The sequence below is a fragment of the Pelophylax lessonae genome, assembly GCF_965119305.1.
Source record: "Pelophylax lessonae genome assembly, chromosome: 2".
NCBI lineage: Eukaryota > Metazoa > Chordata > Amphibia > Anura > Ranidae > Pelophylax > Pelophylax lessonae.
The window spans coordinates 612,337,515-612,357,760 of record NC_138769.1 but is presented as its reverse complement, the minus strand read 5'-3'; the positions used below and the strand labels follow the sequence as shown (position 1 = coordinate 612,357,760).

At 43.4% G+C, this 20,246-nt stretch overlaps 1 protein-coding gene across 1 annotated transcript in view; it reads left to right on the top strand.

The window, feature by feature from the left end:
• POGLUT3 (protein O-glucosyltransferase 3) overlaps positions 1-20,246 on the top strand; it is a 41,975-nt gene that overhangs the window by 8,063 nt on the left and 13,666 nt on the right. Inside the window, exons 2-5 of the mRNA XM_082248443.1 lie at positions 1,307-1,504; positions 10,789-11,075; positions 11,292-11,508; positions 18,195-18,391. Of these exons, the coding sequence (XP_082104569.1) occupies positions 1,307-1,504; positions 10,789-11,075; positions 11,292-11,508; positions 18,195-18,391 (899 nt within the window). The remainder of the gene's footprint in view (positions 1-1,306; positions 1,505-10,788; positions 11,076-11,291; positions 11,509-18,194; positions 18,392-20,246) is intronic.

The window sequence follows — 20,246 nt, the reverse complement described above, 5'->3', positions numbered from 1 at the left end:
GATGTCTCTGGTGATTATGCTGGTCTCCGGTCTCTGCAGCTTGTTATATAGCCATTGTGGGCGTGTCTGCCAGGTGACGTCATCAGGAGGCCCCACCCCCTTATGTCACAGATGACGTCATCTGTGACATACTGGGGCGGGGCCTCCTGATGACGTCACCTGGCAGACACGCCCACAATGGCTATATAATAAGCTGCAGAGACCGGAGACCGGCATAATCACCGGAGACATTGTCTGAGAAGGACAGGAGGAAGAAGAAGAGCCGAGGGCAGAAGAGCGGACAGCAAAAGCGCGGAGAGGGAGAAGACCAGAGCAGAGAAGACCGGATGAAGATTTTTAATAAACTTTCCAAAACATCTCCTGTCGTTATTTACATACACTGCCTTTTATGGGGTGAATGGGTAGGGGTACAGTGTACCCCATACCCATTCACATAGGGTGGGGGTCCGGGATTTGGGGGGCCCCCTTGTTAAAGGGGGCTTCCAAATTCTGATGAGCCCCCCTGTCCGCAGACCCCCACAACCACCGGCCAGGGTTGTGGGGATGAGGCCCTTGTCCTCATCAACATGGGGGCAAGGTGCTTTAGGGTGGGGAGTGCAGAGCTCCCCCTGCCCCAAAGCACCAACACCCCCCCATGTTGATGGCATGTTGCCTGGTATGGTCCAGGGGGGTGGGGGGGCTGCTCGCTCGTCCCCTCTCCATTCCTGCCCTACCGGGCTGCATGCTCGGATGAGGGTCTGGTATGGATTTTGGGGGGGACCCCACGCCGTTTTTTCGGAGTGGGTCTACCCTCAAATTGCATACCAGACCCGAAGGGCCTGGTTTGGAACCTGGGGGGACCCCCACGCAGATTTTTTCCCATTTTTGGCGTGGAGTTCCCCCTCAAGATTCTCGCAGCGCAAGTCGCACTGCAAGTCGGATCATCCTGATCCGACTTGCGGTGCGCCTTCCATTCAAATCAATAGGCTCCCATAGGGAACCATTGATTTTGAATGGAGGCAGAAAAAAACGCTGCTAAAAGCAACGTGGCCAAACGTGCAAGAACGCCAATGGAAAAAGCTACTAAAAGCATGTTTAACAGCTGCTTTTTCCCGGCGTCAGAACTAGCTTCGCAGCTCGTTTTTTTTCTAACGTCCCGTGTACATGGAGCCTAAGTTTTAGGAAAGCAGTTTCTGTGAAGTGTAGATGGTATGAATGAGCCCTTATGGGAATTATTGTTGAAATGAACTATCGGGCAAGGGAGTCAAAACGAATTGATAAATGACCTTTTATCCATATAATATTCCTTCTTTGATTTTTGTTCCAGGGAGTAAATCATTTAAAGTAACCATCAAAGCCCTCTCCAACAAGGAATACATCCGAATCCACGTTCCTGACCCCCTGGATAGGAATGACGGCTCTTTCCTAATGAGGTATCGAATGTACGGCAGTGCCATCGAGGGATTACTGATCGAAGTCCTTTACAAGGACAAGCATGTCGCTCAATCTCCTTATATACTTAAAGGTATTTTAAAAGGATCTTATTGTATTGTGACTGTGTATGTTAAAGGGCCAGCCCACCAAGGGTTAGGGTTAAAAGTAAATTTTAGTTATATAGTAGGTGGAGCTTTTGTAGGCTGGCACAATCCATGGCTTTTTATATGTTTGGGACACTTCCAGCAATTCCTTTCCATTTTCCTGTTCATTTCGGAGTTTTGAGGGCCCCAACCTACGTATTTAATTCCTCCTGTGATACTCTTCATAACATAAAATGAATAAGAAAAAATCAGCAGGTAGAAACTCTCATAATGGCCACAGCATATATGCAGACCTGGAATTCAACTCTGCAAACTCACCAACAGTCACCAAGAGATATTAGAAACTGCCAGATGGTTTATCGCTGCAGCATCTACCAAAATGGAATATGTCTGTTTTGGGTGAACTGACCCTTTTAAAGCACCTAATCTGTTGAAGCATTACTCGAAAAAGGCGTGCAGAGGGCTAATGACTAGTTACCAGTATTGTCTATGCTCTCCATGCAGTTGATCTTTTCCCCCATTACTGACTTACCATGTGTTGTTCTGCACTGTGTCTGTGAAGGCCACCATCTTGCAGAGGAGGCCACCATCTTTGGCTCTTTATATCTAAGTTGCTTCCTTACCCTTCCTTCCTACTGTATTAAAGGGTAAGGAAGCAAAGCTTTTCCTTTCCCTTAAACTAGCGTAGCCCACCCCCCAAATTGTCCTATTTACCAAGATCCCACTCCGACCTGTTACCTAGTTCTTGACTTAATGGTATTGTTTGCATTTCTCCTCAGGCTTCCTGGTTCAGTTCCCAAGAAGGTCTGGTAAACAGATTGACACCTATCTATCTACCAGCCCCATAGACTTCTAAACCGTAGCAATAGACTGTAAACGTAAACACTGGGTTAAGAAGTAGGTGGGGGATTGTAAACAATACGACGACCCTGAGATCTAGGTGAGATTAAGGTAAAGCGCCACACACACCGGCCGAGTGTTGGGCAGCATCGACTGGTTTAAAAGAAACCAGCCGACATTTGTCCTGTGTACTACAGCTGGTCCGACAGGAGCCAGACGTTTGGCCAGCTTCTATCTAAGGGGCATTACCTAAAAAGCTTTAGCTAATGACCTCTAGAAAGTAGAAAGCTACTAGGCATGCCCTTTGGGAAAGTGGCACCATTCTAATCTAAGAGACATTTGGGAGTCTTCAAAGAACTTAGCCAAGCTATTGCTAGACTGTTATTCCTAATCTTTAAGGACAATTTACTGACCAGAATGGTAATGGTACCAATATTCAAAAAAGGGCCACGATACATACTTGGAAGTTACAGGCTAGTCAGCCTAACATCAATCAATTGTAAACTTCTGGAGGGGTGATCAGGAACTATATTCAAAAATGTGTTGATAAATGGTATCATTAGTAGTAACCAACATGGATTTCTGAAGGATGGTTCATGCCAAACCAAACCTTTAAGGTTATATGAGGAAGTGAGCTGTACCTGGATAGAAGAAGGCCTGTGGAAGTGGTGTATCAGGATTTCACCAAAGCATTTGATACGGTACACCATAAATGCTTAATTTACAAATTGAGGTCAGTTGGCTTTGAGAACAGTGTATGTACCTGGATAAAAAACTTGTGACAGGAGCATGTCCAAAGGCTGGTTATAAATAGTGTTCTGAATGGTCTGGAGTTGTGGGGGGAAGAGCCCCAGGGCTCTGTCCTGGAACCAGTTCTGTTTAACCACTTGAAGACCAGGCCTTTTTCTGACATTTGTTGCTTACAAGTTGAATTCAGTATTTTTTGCTAGAAAAATTACATAAAAACCCCCAAATATATATATATATATATATATATATATTTCACATTTCTATATATTTTTTTAATCAGAGACCCTAGAGAATAAAATGGTGGTCATTGCAATATTTTATGTCCCAATGCATTTGCGCAGCAGTCTTGCAAACAAATTTTTTGGGGAAAAAATACACTTTAATGAATAAAAAAAAAAAAACAGTAAAGTCAGCCCAATTTTTTTTATATACTGTGAAAGATGTTACGCTGAGTAAATAGATACCTAACATGTCATGCTTTAAAATTGCGCACGCTCGTGGAATGGGGACAAACTACGGTACTTTAAAAATCTCCATAGACGACATTTTAAAATGTTTTAAAGGGTACCTGTTTAGAGTTACAGAGGAGGTCTAGTGGTAGAATTATTGCTCTTGTTCTAATAAACGCGACGATACCTTGTCTGGTTCACTTCTGCGTGTGAATGGAGGGATGGGGCACTTTACATTTTTTTTTTATTTTTTTTTTTTTACACTGTCCCTTTTAATTTTTTGATCACTCTTATTTCTGTCAAAAGGAATGTAAACATCCCTTGTGACAGTAAAAGGCAGCGACGGGTACTCTTTATGGAGGGATCTGGGGTCTTTGAGACCTCAAACCTCTCCTCTGCACTTGAAAGCATTCAAAACGCCAAGATCGGCGTTTTTGAATACTTTTACATTTTTAAAACTGGTCGCCTTTAAGACTCCAGTAAGCTGGAAGTGATACCGGAAGTGATTACATAGGATGACATATAGAGAGGTGGGCAACTATGTAGCAAATGAGGTTTAATATTGACAAATGTAAAGTAGTGCACTTGGGGGCTAAAAATATAAATGCAGGTTACACGCTAGGGGAGAACCTCTGGGGGAATCAATGTTGGAAAAAGATCTGGGGGTCCTAGTAGATCACAGATCTCAGCAATAGCATGCAATACCAACCTTCAGCAAACAAAGCTAGCAGACTTTTATCATGCAATAAAAAGGATATTTAATGAAGAGATAAAACTATAATTCCACCACTTTACAAAACTCTTGTTCAGCTACATCTTGGATATGTCATTCAGTTCTGGTCACCAGTCCTCAGGAAGGTTGTGCTAGAACTGGGGAGAGTCCAGAGAGGGGGAACAAAACAAATAATGTACTGGAGGACCTCAGTTCTGAGGAACGAATACTAAAATTAAACTTATTCTATATTGAGATATAATCACAATTTACAAATATCAAAATGTTTATTCTAGCATAGGGAGAAATCTTTTCAGTCTCAGGCCACTTATCAAGATGTGTGGACACTCAAAGAAGCTGGATGAGAAGCGGTTTAATGTTAAACTGCGTAAGGGGTTCTTTACTGTTAGAGCAGTAAGGATGTGTTCAGCAGGGAGTGTTGATAATTTTGAAAAAGGTGGACATTTTAGCACTAACGCACACATGTTGAACTAGATGAACCAGTGTCTTTTTTCAACTTTACCAACTGTGTAACTAATGATTTTAGTGGTGTCTTTACTGGGTCATCCTCTCTTTGGGGACCATAGTCAGAAGAAGAAAATGATTGAAAATACAACATCTATTCTAGAGTTGTCACCAAAACAAGAGGTGTGGAGAAATCTTTCAATGGGGACTGCTAATCTGGAGACAACTGTCTAAGGGGAATTCCCCTCACTTTGAAGAGATTCCCTCTGACTTCCTGTTGTATTTCTGGGACAGGAAGTGAATAAAAATTTCTACTAGAGTTTGGTGAACGGTTCTGCCCAAACATTGTTTGTTCAGTGAACACCCGAATTTGCAGGGTGTTTGCCCTGCCGAATGCCCTGCAATGCATTGTGCACTGCACGGTGCATTCTAAGCCCTAAGTCTTGCCCAATCAGCGTGCAGTAAATAGCTGGTTGTTAAGGAACGGGGCCAAGGAGCCGGCCGCCGCAGCCATAACAACCGATGAGTCAGCAGCTGTCAATGGGCTTCCCCACTGACAGCTGGATTAAAAAAAAAAAAAAACATTGCCGGCAATAAAAAAGTGAAAAAAAAATGGCGTGGGGTTCCCCCGCCCCCCCCTCCCCCAGTCTATACCAGGCCCTTCAGGTCTGGTATGAATTTTAAGAGGAACCCCGCGCCAAAATAAAAAAAGTGTGGCCCCCCAAAATCTATACCATACCCTTCTCTGAGCATGCAGCCATGCAGGCCAGGAAATGGGGGGGGGGGGAGATGGGGCAGGGGGGGATCTGCCCGGACAGGATTGTGGGGGGTGAGGCTCTTGTCCCCATGAACATGGTGACTGGATGCTTTAAAGTGTGGGGGCTAAGCACCCCCCCCACATGTTGAGGGCACGTAACCTGGTATGGTTCAGGAAAAAAGGGGGTGGCTGCATGCTTGGGTAAGAGACTGGTATGGATTGGGGGGGGGACATTTTCTTTAAGCATTCTTAACCATTTTTCTAATGCCGGCAATGGTATTGTATTTCATTCATTTTTTTTTTTTCCTTAGAAATTTCAGTATTGCTACAGTAGGTTTTTTTTCCATGGTACAGATGCACCACTTTACAGGCAGACTAAGGGGACCCCCCAGGCACTATATTTAAAATAATTTTTCTATTTTATTGTTGCACTTAAGCATCATTAAAATCACTTCTGTAAAAATGGATCCCTTTTTTTTTTTTTTGCAGTACTCGGACCCCCATACCCCTTTTTATGGCCAATACCTTGCATATAAGCCTTCAAAATGGGGACTTTTGATTTTTCAAGTTGGGGTCCAATAGACTTTTTAATAGGGTTTGCTGTTCGGGTCAGAACTTTTTGTCTGTTCGGGAGTTCTGGTGCAAACTGAACTGGGGGGGTGTTCGGCCCATCTCTAATTTCTACAATAGTTCAAAGAAAAAAAACTCTTCTTTTATGTTATCCTAAACAAAATGGAAAAAGAAAGTTTACCTATACATATACAGCTCAAAAAAAATTAAAGGAACACTTTGAAAAAAACTTCAGATCTGAATGGGGAAGAATATCATGCTGGATATCTATACTGATATGGACTGGGTAATGTGTTAGGAACGAAAGGATGCCACATGATCAACCTACTGAGGGCTGAACTCAAAGACAATAATTAAAATGAAAATGAGTTTTGATTTTAATTATTTCCATAAAAAGGCCCACCAAAATCCTCAGCACTAGGCGCACAATGCTCTTAATCTGGCCCTGAATATCCAGCATGATATTATTCCCCATTGAGATCTGATGTGTTTTCAAAGTGTTCATTTAATTTTTTTGAGCGGTGTATTTTATCAGACCAAAGAAGTTTGCAAACTTTGTTCGAACATGCTGACACACACTCACTAAAGTTAAGTTGCCGACCCACCAGCATGCTTTTGAATACTGCAGGACCCAAGAATTGCAAGGCAGGAGTGCTAAAGGACTATCTGCTATTCTGTCCTTTCAAGTCATTAAAGTGGTTTTGTGCGTTGCATAATGATTTCTCCAAATAATCCGAAACCATACAGATAATTATTTAAAGGCTGCTTTGAAACTTAATATTTCAGCATTGTCTCTCAACAATAATTTTTAAAGGTGTGGTAAGACAGTAACATTTCCTGCTACTTAATATCTTTTGGCCTTTGTCTTGGCTTGTTCCAGTATTTAGAGAGGGTGAACTCTATTAATAAAGGAGGAAAGCAGGTTATTGAAAACACGGCATACTGATTTAAAAAGGAGGAGCTGTTGAAATTCCTATATAGGAGAGATTTTTTTTCTTGCAGTGGTGGATTACATAAAACCCAACACCCTCACCCCCTGTTATGTAGATGCCATAAATAACCTCTTATCATAATTGGTACGTTTGGCTAGAGATGTATTTAAAGTGGTTCTAAACTCAACATTTTTGCATTCCCTGCATTAAGGTAAAACATATTTCACTACCTGCTAATGATAAAAAATAATAATGGTCATAAAAGTGCATACAAGAAATAATGACTGAATGCGTATAGTCTATCCAGTTTAAAGATGAGATCAGATGCGGTCTTGTGAGACGTAACGCGTTGGGTCAGCTACAGGTGTTGCATCTACTTTGTCTACTACTTTCAAGCGCTTTTTTTCTCATTGATACTGTAAGTGTTACTAGTTTTAAAATAAATGGTTCTTTTATTGGTACACACTACACACTGTGAGCTTTCTATTTTATTGAGCTCTTGTGGAGGATAGCTTGGCCATGGTCTCAAGCAGTTACCCATTGATCTTTCCATATGGATGTTGCGATGCGTTTGAAGGTGGTCCCGGAGTACTGAAGGCATTCCAGCGTCAGCAATACAACTATTTCTCCTCAAATGTGTGAGTGACCTAAAGAGTGTATACTCTATTGGGTCCTATGCATCTGGTAAGCCCCCTACTTACCTCATTTACCGGTGGTGGTCACATATACCAGAGATCACTATATTTTATTCAAAGGAGATTCTGCACCTTGCACTTTTGGTGGACTTTCCTACAGACAACATTGTATATATTCACCGTTTTAAACTGGATGGACTATATGCATTCAATCATTATTTTTTACTTGTATGCACTTTTATGACTATTATTATGGTTTATGCCACAATGCACTTTAATACGCAAAACAGGTGTTACTCATTCAGATGATTAGTATCAAACACAGTGACACTAGCAGCCCTAAAATAATGACATGCATAAATAAATATAATATGTCAAAGTAAAATAGGGACACAGTATTATTGTGCAGCATGCAAGTGTGAAAATACACTGTAGTCCAGTCCACAATGGCTGGATTCCCATGCAAAAGAAAGTCCAACAACAGTGCAAGATCCTTAGACTTTATAATGGAAATATAAGCTTCTTCTATACACCAGTGCACCTCCACCGTCACTCAGTGCCACCCCTGTCAGAATGGGCACTCACCAAAGGTAGATAAGTATGCGCCTGTATGAACCAAGTATATGGTATAATCCACCAGAGGATAAGGATCAGCTGCACCTCGACTCCAATACAGATTTGTGTCCCAAAACGAGTACAACTCACGCCAGCATTAACATGTAGGTGAAAGCACAAGAGCAGGGACTCATAGCGTAACTTTGTAAAGTTTATTATACATCACACAATGAATAAAACCCCGTTCCCATCAGAATGCTATTCGCAATATTTCACAAACATCAGGCGTTGTATCAAAATAGCCGTTAGTCCAACGCTGCTCACTCAGATGTACGGCTGCCGCACGCCCTCCGTAGAAGTCCTTGATGACTAAATGCGTAAGGGTGTGAGCATGCGGTCATCTTGGTTACGCCCAACGCCACGCTGCAGTCTTCCGGCCGGCTTAGGTACCGAGCGGCCATGCATTTGATCAGATTTTATTTTTTTTTTTTTTAAACCTGTGTTAAAACTAAAATAATAATAAATTAAATAGGGGAAAAAAAATAAAAAAATTGCACGAAAGAAAACGTATATCGAAGTTGCGCTGCGAATTAAATCGCTGTTCAAACCACACGTGAGGTATTGCCGCGATCGCCAGAGCGTGAACAATAATTAAAAAGAAAAGAGCTACACTCTAACTCTAAACTGGTAACCGTTAAAATGTTTTAAAGGTTCGCCTATGGAGATTTTTATTGACTGTAGTTTGTCGCAATTCCACGGGTGTGCGCAATTTTAAACCGTAACATGTTGGGTATCTTATTTACTCGGCGTGGCATCATCTTTCACAGTATACAAAAAAAACGGGCTAACTTTACTGTTTCGTTTTTTTTAAATGCAGTGAAATGTGATTTTTTCGTAATTTTTCCCCAAAAAAATGGCGTTTGAAAGACCTCTGCGCAAATACCGCATGACAAAAAATATTACAATGACCGCCATTTTATTCTACAGTCTTTGCTAAAAAATATATATATATATATATATATATATATATATATATATATATATATATATATATATATATATATATATATATATATATATATATATATATATATATAATGTTTGGGGGTTCTAAGTAGTTTTCTAGCAAAAAAATACTGATTTTAACTTGTAAACAAAAAATGTCAAAAATAGGCTCAGTCTTGAAGTGGTTAAACTGAGGAACAGTTTAATAAAAAGCAAAAAAATTTTTTTTTTACTTGACAAGGTTACTTTAAACTGACTTCATTTGTGGACTGAAGTTCATCCCTTTTGATCTGTAAATGAACAGAAAGATACAATGTTTCTTTTTCTTTCTTTCAGTGCTGAGCAATGTTGTTGATAAACATTGCTGGCTGCTTTTTTTGTTTTTTTTGTTTTGACAGCTGCGAGCAGGGAACTGCTCTGCACTTGTTACAGGAATCATGGAAATGCTGGATTAAAATCATGTGGGGGGTTGAATCGAGATCGTAATCTTTTAATGAATAATTGTGTAGCCCTACCCACCTCCTCTTTCCTTGTCCTTTAAACTTTTACCTGGCTCCTCTCACCACTCCAGCACTGTCTCGGATACAGCGCTGCTCCTCTCACTTCCTGGTCTCACAGGAGAAACTAAGAGCAGCAGGAGTCAAAGTCTGGGGGGGAAGGAAGAAGAAGCGGGGGGTGTGGCTTACAAATGCTGTGCGATTATGGATGCACACAGCCTTGCTCTGAAACGCGTATGCATCTGGCTTGCTTTTGGGGAACCCAGAGGAGGGAGGAGTGGTCAGCATCAGTGGGGAACTGCCAAACAGGAGGTAAGGGAGAACTCTGAAATATAATTGTAGAGAGCAGGTAAATAAATAATTTTATTTGAAAAAAAAGTTATCCTTTATTATCACTTAAAAGTGGAACTTTCAGTAACTTTACTAGTCTGCATTAATGTATTCTTGACTGGTCATAATATTAAGCAACACTTTAATTTCCAACTAAAGCTGTATATTTATCATTAGAAAGCAGTCATTGAATTCTAGTTTGTGGTTTTGCCTAGGCTAATATGACGCATTCGGTCCGCTACATGCAAAATAATCCATTATCTCAGTCTTCTCTCCCCCAGTCAAACTGTAACATTATAAGAGTGAGAGGTTAATGTAGAGGCCAATCTGTGTCATACATTATTGAATACAACCAAGAACTGCATAGACACCAGGCCATAATATATAATAGTGGAGATTTACTAAAACTTGTGCACAAATATTCTGGTACAGCTGTGCATAGTGACCAATCAGCTTCTAGGTTTTATTGTCAGAGCTTATTTGAACAAGCTGAAGGTAGAAGCTGATTGGTTACTATCCAATTCTACTTCCCTGAGTAAGACCAATAAGTAGATGCCAACATTGCACAATGCTTGAACCTAGATGGCTCCGTCCATCTTGGGAGAAAAGCAGATGAAGGAATTGTCTGTAGGGGTACTGTGATCTCTGTTTGAGGTGATTATCTTTAAGTATTACTCTTGCGCATTACTTTGATATGAAAAGAGTACATCTGATGGTAGGTGAACTTTAAGATACTTGCCATGTAAAAGTTCTATGTGCTTTTCTTTCCTTTAGGACCCGTTTATCATGAATACTGTGTCTGTCCTGAAGAAGACCCCGAAATCTGGTTACAAACTCTGTCATGCCCCACCAAAGAGTCACAGATCTCCAATGACTTTGCACCTTTTCCCAGTATAGACCTGAAGAGAATGCTGGAGGAAGTTCCTCTGAGGTTCGCCGAACATCGGGGAGCCATTGTACATTACACAATTCTCAATAACCAAATCTATCGGCGCTCCCTGGGCAAGTACACAGACTTCAAAATGTTCTCCGATGAGATATTGCACTCATTGGCAAGAAAGGTACCAGTATACCAAGATTTCTTCCAATATCAAATTATTTGTTCTTTTCCCCAAGCAGTGAACAAGGCTTGGCGGATTATTTTTAGATCTCGACAGTTTACATTTAATAGAAATGTGATTGGTGCCTAGGGGGCAGATGCTTGTATGTATGATTCACCCAGTTGCAGTGGTGTCTGAAGTTCTGAGAAACGAATAATGTGAAATCACTTGTTTTAGGTGCAACTGCCTGATGTAGAATTCTATATCAATGTCGGGGACTGGCCAGTGGAACACAGAAAAGTCAATGACACTCCTGGGCCACTGCCGATGATTTCTTGGTGTGGATCTACTGACTCCAGAGACATTATACTTCCCACATATGACATCACTCACTCTACTTTAGAAACCCTCCGTGGTGTCACCAATGACCTCCTCTCTATACAGGGCCACACTGGTAAGATTATCCTCTTTTGTTGACCACAGAATCCCATATTGTATATACATCATAAATCAATGCTTTTTTTTATTAAGGTGATGTCTTTGGAATACCATGGGCATGTTTTTATATTTATAGGAAAAATAAGTAGTACCTAAAAATCAATTATAGACACTCGCAACCCCCCCTAAACCATACCCCATGTAACTAATCGCTGCAGTTCAAAAAATGTAACTGACTCTGCGGTCACATGATACCCCAGGTCCCAAATCTTCTTTTTTCCTTTCTGCCAAGTGGTAGCCTCCCTCTTTGTGTGTCCACATTGCTGTGATGTGAACACTTCTTATGGAATGTCAAGTGGCCTCTCAAGATCCAAGAGACTGAAGAGCAGAATATGTCATGCAGGGGGATTTATTGGCACGGACACAGCCTGCAACCAGAAGGGGCACCAGTACACCCCACACATTTTTGTAAATATTTTAATATATCTTTTCATGTGACAACACTGAACAAATCACACTTTGCTACAATGTAAAGTAGTGAGTGTACAGCTTGTATAACAGTGTAAATTTCCTGTCCCCTCAAAATAACTCAACACACAGCCATTAATGTCTAAACCGCGGGCAACAAAATTGAGTACACCCCTAAGGGAAAATGTCCAAATTGAGCCCAATTACCCATTTTCCCTCCCTGCTATCATGTGACTCGTTAGTGTTACAAGGTCTCAGGTGTAAATGTGGAGCAGGTGTGTTGAATTTGGTGTTATCGCTCTCACTCTCTCATACTGGTCACTGTAAGTTCAACATGGCACCTCATGGCAAAGAACTCTCTGAGGATCTGAAAAAAAGAATTGTTTCTCTACATAAAGTTGGTCAGGCTATAAGAAGATTGCCAAGAGCCTGAAACTGAGCTGCAGCACGGTGGCTAAGACGCTCAGCGTCCTATCCAGAGGTTGTCTTTGGGAAATAGACATAGGAGTGCTGCCAGCATTGCTGCAGAGGTTGAAGGGGTGGGGGGGCTTCAGCCTGTCAGTGCTAAGACCATACGCCACACACTGCATCAAATTGGTCTGCATGGCTGTCATCCCTAAAGATGGATGATGCACAAGAAAGCCCGCAAACAGTTTGCTGAAGACAAGCAGACTAAGGACATGGATTACTGGAACCATGTCCTGTGGTCTGATGAGACCAAGATAAACTTATTTGGTTCAAATAGTGTCAAGCGTGTGTGGCAGCAACCAAGTGAGTAGTACAAAGGCAAGTGTGTCTTGCTTACAGTCAAGCATGGTGGTGGGAGTATCATGGTCTGGGACTGCATGAGTGCTGCCGGCACTGGGAAGCTACAGTTCATTCAGGTAACCATGAATGCCAACATGGACTGTGACATACTGAAGCAGAGCAGGATTCCCTCCCTTCGGAGACTAGGCTGCAGGGCAATAATCCAACATGATAACGACCCCAAACACACCTCCAAGACAACCACTGCCTTGCTAAAGAAGCTGAGGGTAAAGGTGATGGACTGGCCAAGCATGTCTCCAGACCTAAACCCTATTCGGCATCTGTGGGACATCCTCAAATGAAAGGTGGAGGAGTACAAGGTCTCTAACATCCACCAGCTCTGTGATGTCCTCATGGAGGAGTGAAAGAGGACTCCAGTGGCAACCTGTGAAGCTCTGGTGAACTCCATGCTAAGAGGGTTAAGGCAATGCTGGAAAATAATGGTGGCCACACAAAATATTAACACTTTGGGCTCAATTTGGGCATGTTCACTTAGGGGCGTACTCACTTTTGTTGCTCGCGGTTTATACATTTATGGTTGTGTGTTGAGTTATTTTGAGGGGACAGCACATTTACACTGTTATACAAGCTGTACACTCACTACTTTACATTGTAGCAAAGTGTCATTTCTTCAGTGTTGTCACATGAAGAGATATAATACAATATTTACAAAAATGTGAGGGGTGTGTGTGTGTGTGTGTGTGTGTGTGTGTGTGTGTGTGTGTGTGTGTGTGTGTGTGTGTGTGTGTGTGTGTGGTTGTGGTCCCTTTTAAAGGGGGATGGTTTGAAGCCATTGGTGAGTACCCAGGGGTTCTCATCCATGCAGCGTGAGGGGTTTTGGGGTAGTCTGGTTGAAAAGGAGAGGACTGGCTGACAGGTTCTCTTAGGATTAATAAGTCCTCCTTTGAAACCCAGAATTCTGAGGTTCGAAAATACTTTCTCTGTGCTTTCTCTGTGCCCTGAAGTCAACAGAACCCTAAACCTAAGTGTGTGTGTGTGTGTGTATATATGTATGTATGTATATGTATGTGTGTATATATGTATGTGTGTGTGTATATATGTATGTGTGTGTGTGTGTATGTGTGTGTGTGTGTGTGTGTGTGTGTGTATATATATATATATATATATATATATATATAATATTGTGTTGTGTTTAAATGAATAGGCTGCTGTGCCCGTGCAAATGAGGCACACAGGGAATGCCAGAGTGTGAACCTATCCCAAACCGGGAACTCCAGGAAACATTGGCAGCGTAAGCTGCAGTGGGTGGGGGGATACAAGGCATGCAGCCTACGCTCTGTGTACTTTGGTGTCATTTTTTGGGTTGTACATAGCATGCCTAAGGTACAAGAATACGTATGTTCTTTATTTAAAGTAACTGTAAAGTTTTTTGTTTTCTTTTTCCTTCATTGACAGACGCAGCTCCTTGGGATTCTTGACCAGTGGGTTATACTCCCCCCCCCCCCCCCCCCCCACAGGAGTAGGACACTAGGCAGAAAAATAACTTGATTACGCCTATTGGCAGTCCCAGGAGGTATACTTCCCCTCTCTGCTATAGGTACCTAGTTCCTTCCTGGGATCTCTGATCTTGGCAATTTTTTCTTTTTAAATGGCTTTTTTTCTCCCTTTTTTTTTCCTGCGAGATCTACAATCAACTGCCAGACTGGGCGACGGGCTGGGTAATCTACATACAGTGGTCACCCCAGTCTGGCCAGCGAGCGCACTCAGACTAAAGCTCCGCGCTAGGTTGGCCGCGACATAGCCCCATCAGACGGGGGCTGTCCTGCGAGTTAAATGCCTCTCGAGGTCGCGTACGACCGGGCCTTGGCCTACGTCGCAGCATTTCTACTGCCTGACAGCCCCCCCCCCCCCCCCCCATTTTGATGGCAAGGGGTTCTGTCTGGAGCTGTGCCACAGCCTCCGCATTTCTGTCAGCCGGATCCTTAAAGGCTGGCAATTCCTCAACCTGGATCATGGTCACCTTATTCAACATGGAAACCTGGGGGACCACCACTGGTGGAACAGTCCACTTTTTAAGGAGGGACTCCCCAAAGGGGCCACATAGCAAAGCGTTTAGGAACCACAAAGGGACGTTTTGTACGCTTCCAATCTTTTGTGGCAAATCTGTCAAAATAGGAGGGAAAAGGAAACCCGTTCCCTGCTCTAGACGGCTTGTGAGTGTCTAAGAGGACTGAAATTTCAGCTGCATGCTCCATTTTTTAAAGTTTTTACGCACAGACCCAATCAGTGCTTCCACCAGTGCCTTTTTGTGCGCAGCTACAGGTGTGGAGGAATCATCCTCACTATCCGAGGGCACGTGCCCGCAGACACCACAGGGTGGGCCACGTCCGCGGCGGCCAAATCTGATTCAGGATCTGAGGAGACAGATGAGGCAGGGGAAGTCGGGGGGCTTTTTGCTAGACCGCTGCCCAAAAAGCCACCTCCACCTGGGACACAAAGGACTCCAGGACCACCGTCAGTGGTTGGGACTCTGAGAGCCCGCAGCCTCTGAGAGGGGGTCAGGTGGGGAAATGTGCTCCAAAGAATCCATTATTAAATATGGGGGCCCCCACAAAAAGTGTCAAACACCGCTAAGGGACACCCCCATCGCGCTGGTTACACCACCAGAGCCTGTAATGGCCACGACTTATTAGTCTGCCCGACCAACAAAAAATGGCCGCCGGACTACACAAACAAGGCCGCCGGCCATAGACCATACAGGCTACAACAAAATGGCCACGAGGCTCTCAAAGACCCAGGAGGGATCCCTGGGGCCCAAGAACAGAACCAAAGGGAAGGGAGAACCGGGCAGAAAGCCCCCCCCCCCAGCCGATAGCCTAGAGTACACCCCCAAACCCCATTACAGCACCATTCCCTAGCCCAAGAAAACAGCCCAAACCATGGCTGGGTATATCTGGCAGCTACGGAGTCTTTTCTGAAGTGAGGCTCCCTATTTGTGCTCATGGATGGGCCAAGAAAAGGACTGCCTGCCTCTTCTGTGACCATTTCAAGATGGATCAGACAGACAGCCTATTCGATCAAGGGTCAGGTTCCTCCTTTCCCTGTCACCGTGAACTTAGTGCTTCCTGGGCCTTTCGTCATCAAGCATCAGTGATGCAGGTTTGCAAGGTGGCCACTTGGTCGTCGGTGCACACTTTTCAAAAAATTCTATAAAGTGGATGTGTTGGCATTGGACGCAAGGTTTTGCAAGCTGCTGTTTAGATGGTCTGGTGGGCTCCAGTAGTTTTTTTATTGAGATCCTGTTACCTGATTGGCTAATGTTTAGCCTTGGGAATTTTTTGCTGTTCCCACCCCTCATGTTTGTCACTGCTTTGGGACGTCCCACTGGTCAAGAATCCTAAGGAACTGTGTCTGTCAATGAACGAAAAAGAAAATGGGATTTTTGACTTACCGTAAAATCCATTTCTCTGGTGTTCATTGATGGATACAGCACCCACTCCTCCATGAAGTTGTAATACTTCTGACACTGCTTGTAACAAAACTGAGTACCTATAGCAGAGAGGGGGAGTATACCTTCTGCTCATTGGGCATAGTCAAGTTTTTTTTCTGCCTAGTGTTCTACTCCTGTAGGGGGCAGTATAACCCACTGGTCAAGAATCCTAAGGAGCTGTGTCCATCAATGAACATCGAGAAATGGATTTTACGGTAAGTCAAAAATCCCATTTAAAAAATGGCAAACATGAAATACCTGCCCCGTGAAGTGGTTTTGCACAGGGCAAGCCTGGATCCTCCTCTTCTCCACTCCCTCTTTGCTGATCCTAGCCCCTCCCTTTAGTCGAATGCCCCCACATTGCTATGGAGGCACCAGAGCCGAGCTGCAGCTCCGTGTGTCCATTCAGACAAGGAGCTTCCGTTCAGCCCTGCCCCCTCTATCTCCTGATTGGCTGACTGACTTTGACAGCCAGGGGAACCAATGGCGCCACTGCTGTGTCTCAGCCAATCAGGAGAAAGAGTCCCAGACGGCCGAGGGACTCGTAGACATCGCTGGACAGAGATGTCTCTCTCCCTCCCTCCTTCCTCTCTCTCCCTCCCTCCTTCCCTCTGTCCTCTCTCTTTCTCACCCCCCTCTGTCTCCTTTCTCACCCCCCTCTGTCTCCTTTCTCACCCCCCTGTCTCCTCTGTCCTCTCTCTCACCCCCTCCCCTCCCTCTGTCCTCTCCCCACTGTCCTCTCTCCCACTCTCCCTCTCTCTGTCCTCTCCCCCCACCCTGTTCTCTCCTCCCTCCCCTCTTTCCCCTTCCCCCATCCTCTCTACTCCCCTTCCTCTGCCCCCCCTTCCTTTCCTAGCATAAAGTGAAAAAACAGTGGACTTTTTAAGCCCTCCAAACTATCTCAGGGCATAAAAAGAGGCTCTGTAGGTGCTGCATTCCAGTTACCTATCCCCCCAAGAGCTCTATCATATACTGATCTAGACCAGCCAGAGGAAGTGGTCAGGCTCCAATGGTTTTTTTTCTTTCATAACTTTAATTGATGGCTTCCCTTACCAGTAGGGTGGAAAGGGCGGGCATTCTCCAACAGTGGCTGGTCAAGATTTGCATAATGGAACACCCAAGGTTTAGGGGTTCCGAGGTATGTGACCTTACAACCGCCAACAACAGATGGGACATGGGAACCTATAGATGATGTCCTCGCTCCAGACTTTACTAGCCTTTGTCAAGCGCTCTCTCCTCTCCCCTGCAGCCACCACTAACTGACACAGGGGATCACGTGACCAGAGCTAAAGGTCCACGGGTTAGGGGGCGCATATAATTTTCCTTGCCCTGGGTGCCGACAACCCACGCTACGCCACTGGCTAGAGAGCAGCAAAAATGAAGGGGTTAATTAGAAGTAATTACTAATATAAAAAAAGGGTTAAGAGTTAATTAGGAAAGACTTATTAAAAATAAATAAAACAGAAACAGAAAAAGCGCTCCTGGGTGCAGAATACTTTAATAAAATTATATAAAATCAAATGATAAGCAGCAACTCACAAAATTAATAGGTCATCAGACATGTGTGTAGCGATCCACCGGGTGCTGCCATCCCTCTGATAGACGCGCGGTGTGCCTGTAACTGGTGGGGCTGTGGAACAGCAGAGAAGGTTGCCGACCTTAGTCTTAGTATGTCCCGGTTATCCGGCAAGGCTGACGCTGCAGTGGAGGGAGGAGGGGTCACGTCCGTGACACTCGCTGGTATCCCGGGGCCCGGAAAGCACCACGCGTTTCTGAGCATGCGCTAGGTCCGCAACGGACATGCGCACTTTCTTCAGGTGACTTTTGGATACTTTTTTTATTTTTGTTTTATTTTTACCTGCCCGTTTCACAGTGCTTTTTGGCACAGACACCGATAAAGGACTGTTGATTGCTAACGTTGGGATTTCTATGTTTTTATAATCCTAAATACCTAATTTTTCCTCCTGATGCTAAAGGTCCATCCTGGAATAACAAAACCGAGCAGGCCTTCTTCAGAGGACGGGACAGCCGGGAGGAACGTCTCCAGCTTGTCCGAATGTCCAAAAAATACCCCGATCTTCTGGATGCCGGTATCACTGGATATTTCTTCTTCCGTGAGATGGAGAAGCAGTTGGGGAAAGCTTCACTAGTTGGATTCTTTGACTTCTTTAAAGTGAGTCTTATGGCAGACCTTCACAGGGTCCAAGTCCGAACTCTTTTCTGGCCAGGTAGTTGGATCAGATAGATATAACTAATCAGAAAAGTTGGAGATCACGGATTAGAGTGGGTTATAGTCCGGTTTTATAATGTTGATTGAGCAGACATTTTTGCTTGTTTTATCTGCACCTCCATTCTGCTTCATAAATGCCAGATATTGGTTACCTAGAGTAGTAATGTGATGAAAGATTTTATTGGCTGCTGTGGGTAGCACCATGTTCCTTCCTTGTTTCCGATGTTACCAGTTGCCACTAGTGAGACTTATATAGGCTCAAATCTCTGGTACAAAACAAATCTGTAAAAAAGCAGAGCATTTCAGTGCCCCAGTTTATCCACTCTTAATGATATCGTATCTTTTACTTCAAATTGAACTTGAAGTAAAAAGCAAGGTCTGCTTAATATTAAAGTGCTTTAAAGCCCATATTTCTATAGTGCCCCCTGCTTTGTGAGTCTATGAAAAATTATTTTAATCCCTGAGCTTTACAAGGATGTACAGGACAAATTGCTGCAGGTACAACATACAGTGCCTTGAAAAAGTATTCATACCTCTTGAAATTGTCCACTTTTTGTTTTGTTACAACCAAAAACGTAAATGTATTTTATTGGGATTTTGATCAATGGTTTTTTAAAATTTTTACATATAAATATCTGAAAAGTGTGGCGTGCATTTGTATTCAGCCCCCTTTACTCTGATACCCCTAAGTAAAATCTAGTGGAACCAATTGCAGTCAGAAGTCACCTAATTAAGCCACCTGTGTGTAATTTAATTTCCGTATCAATACAGCTGTTCTGCGAAGCTCTCAGAGGTTTGTTAGAGAACCTTAGTGAACAAACAGCAATATGAAGGCCAAAGAACACACCAGACAGGTCAAGGATAACATTGTGGAGAAGTTTTTAATTGTTAGGTTATAAATTAAAAATATCCCAAACTTTGAACATCTCATGGAGCACTGTTCAATCCATCATCCGAAAATGGAAGGAGTATGGCACAACTGCAAACTACCAAGATATGGCCATCCATCTAAACTTACAGGCCAGTAAGGGAGAGCATTAATCAGAGAAGCAGCCAAGAGGCCCATGGTAACTCTTGAGGAGCTGCAGAGATCCACAGCTTAGGTGGGAGAATCTGTCCACAGGACAACTATTAGTCATGCACTCCACAAATCTGGCCTTTATGAATGAGTGGCAAGAAGAAAGCCATTGTTTGAAAGAAAGCCATAGGATGTTCCATTTGCAGTGTGCGAGAAGCCATGTGGGGGACACGGCAAACATGCAGAAAAAGGTGCTTTGGTCAGATGAGACAAAAATTGAAACTCTTTGGCCTAAAAGCAAAACGCAATGAATGTGTGGCGGAAAACAACACTGCACATCACCCTGAACACACCATTCCCACTGTGAAACATGGTGGTGGGTGCATTATGTTGTGGGGGTGCTTTTCTTCAGCAGGGACAGGGAAGCTGGTCATAGTTGATGGGAAGATTGATGGAGGGGATACAGGGCAATTTTAGAGGAAAACATGTTAGAGTCTGCAAAAGACTTGAGACTGGGGCAAAGGTTCACCTTCCAGCAGGTCAAGGACCCTAAACATCCAGCCAAAGCTACAATGGAATGCTTTAGATCAAAGCATATTTATGTGTTAGAATGGCTCAGTCAAAGTCCAGACCTAAATCCATTTGATAATCTGTGGCAAGACTTGAAATTGTTGTTCAGACGCTCTCCATCCAATCTGACAGAGCTTGAGCTATTTTGCTAAGAAGAATGGGCAAAAATGTCACTCTCTAGATGTGCAAAGATGGTAGAGACATACTCTA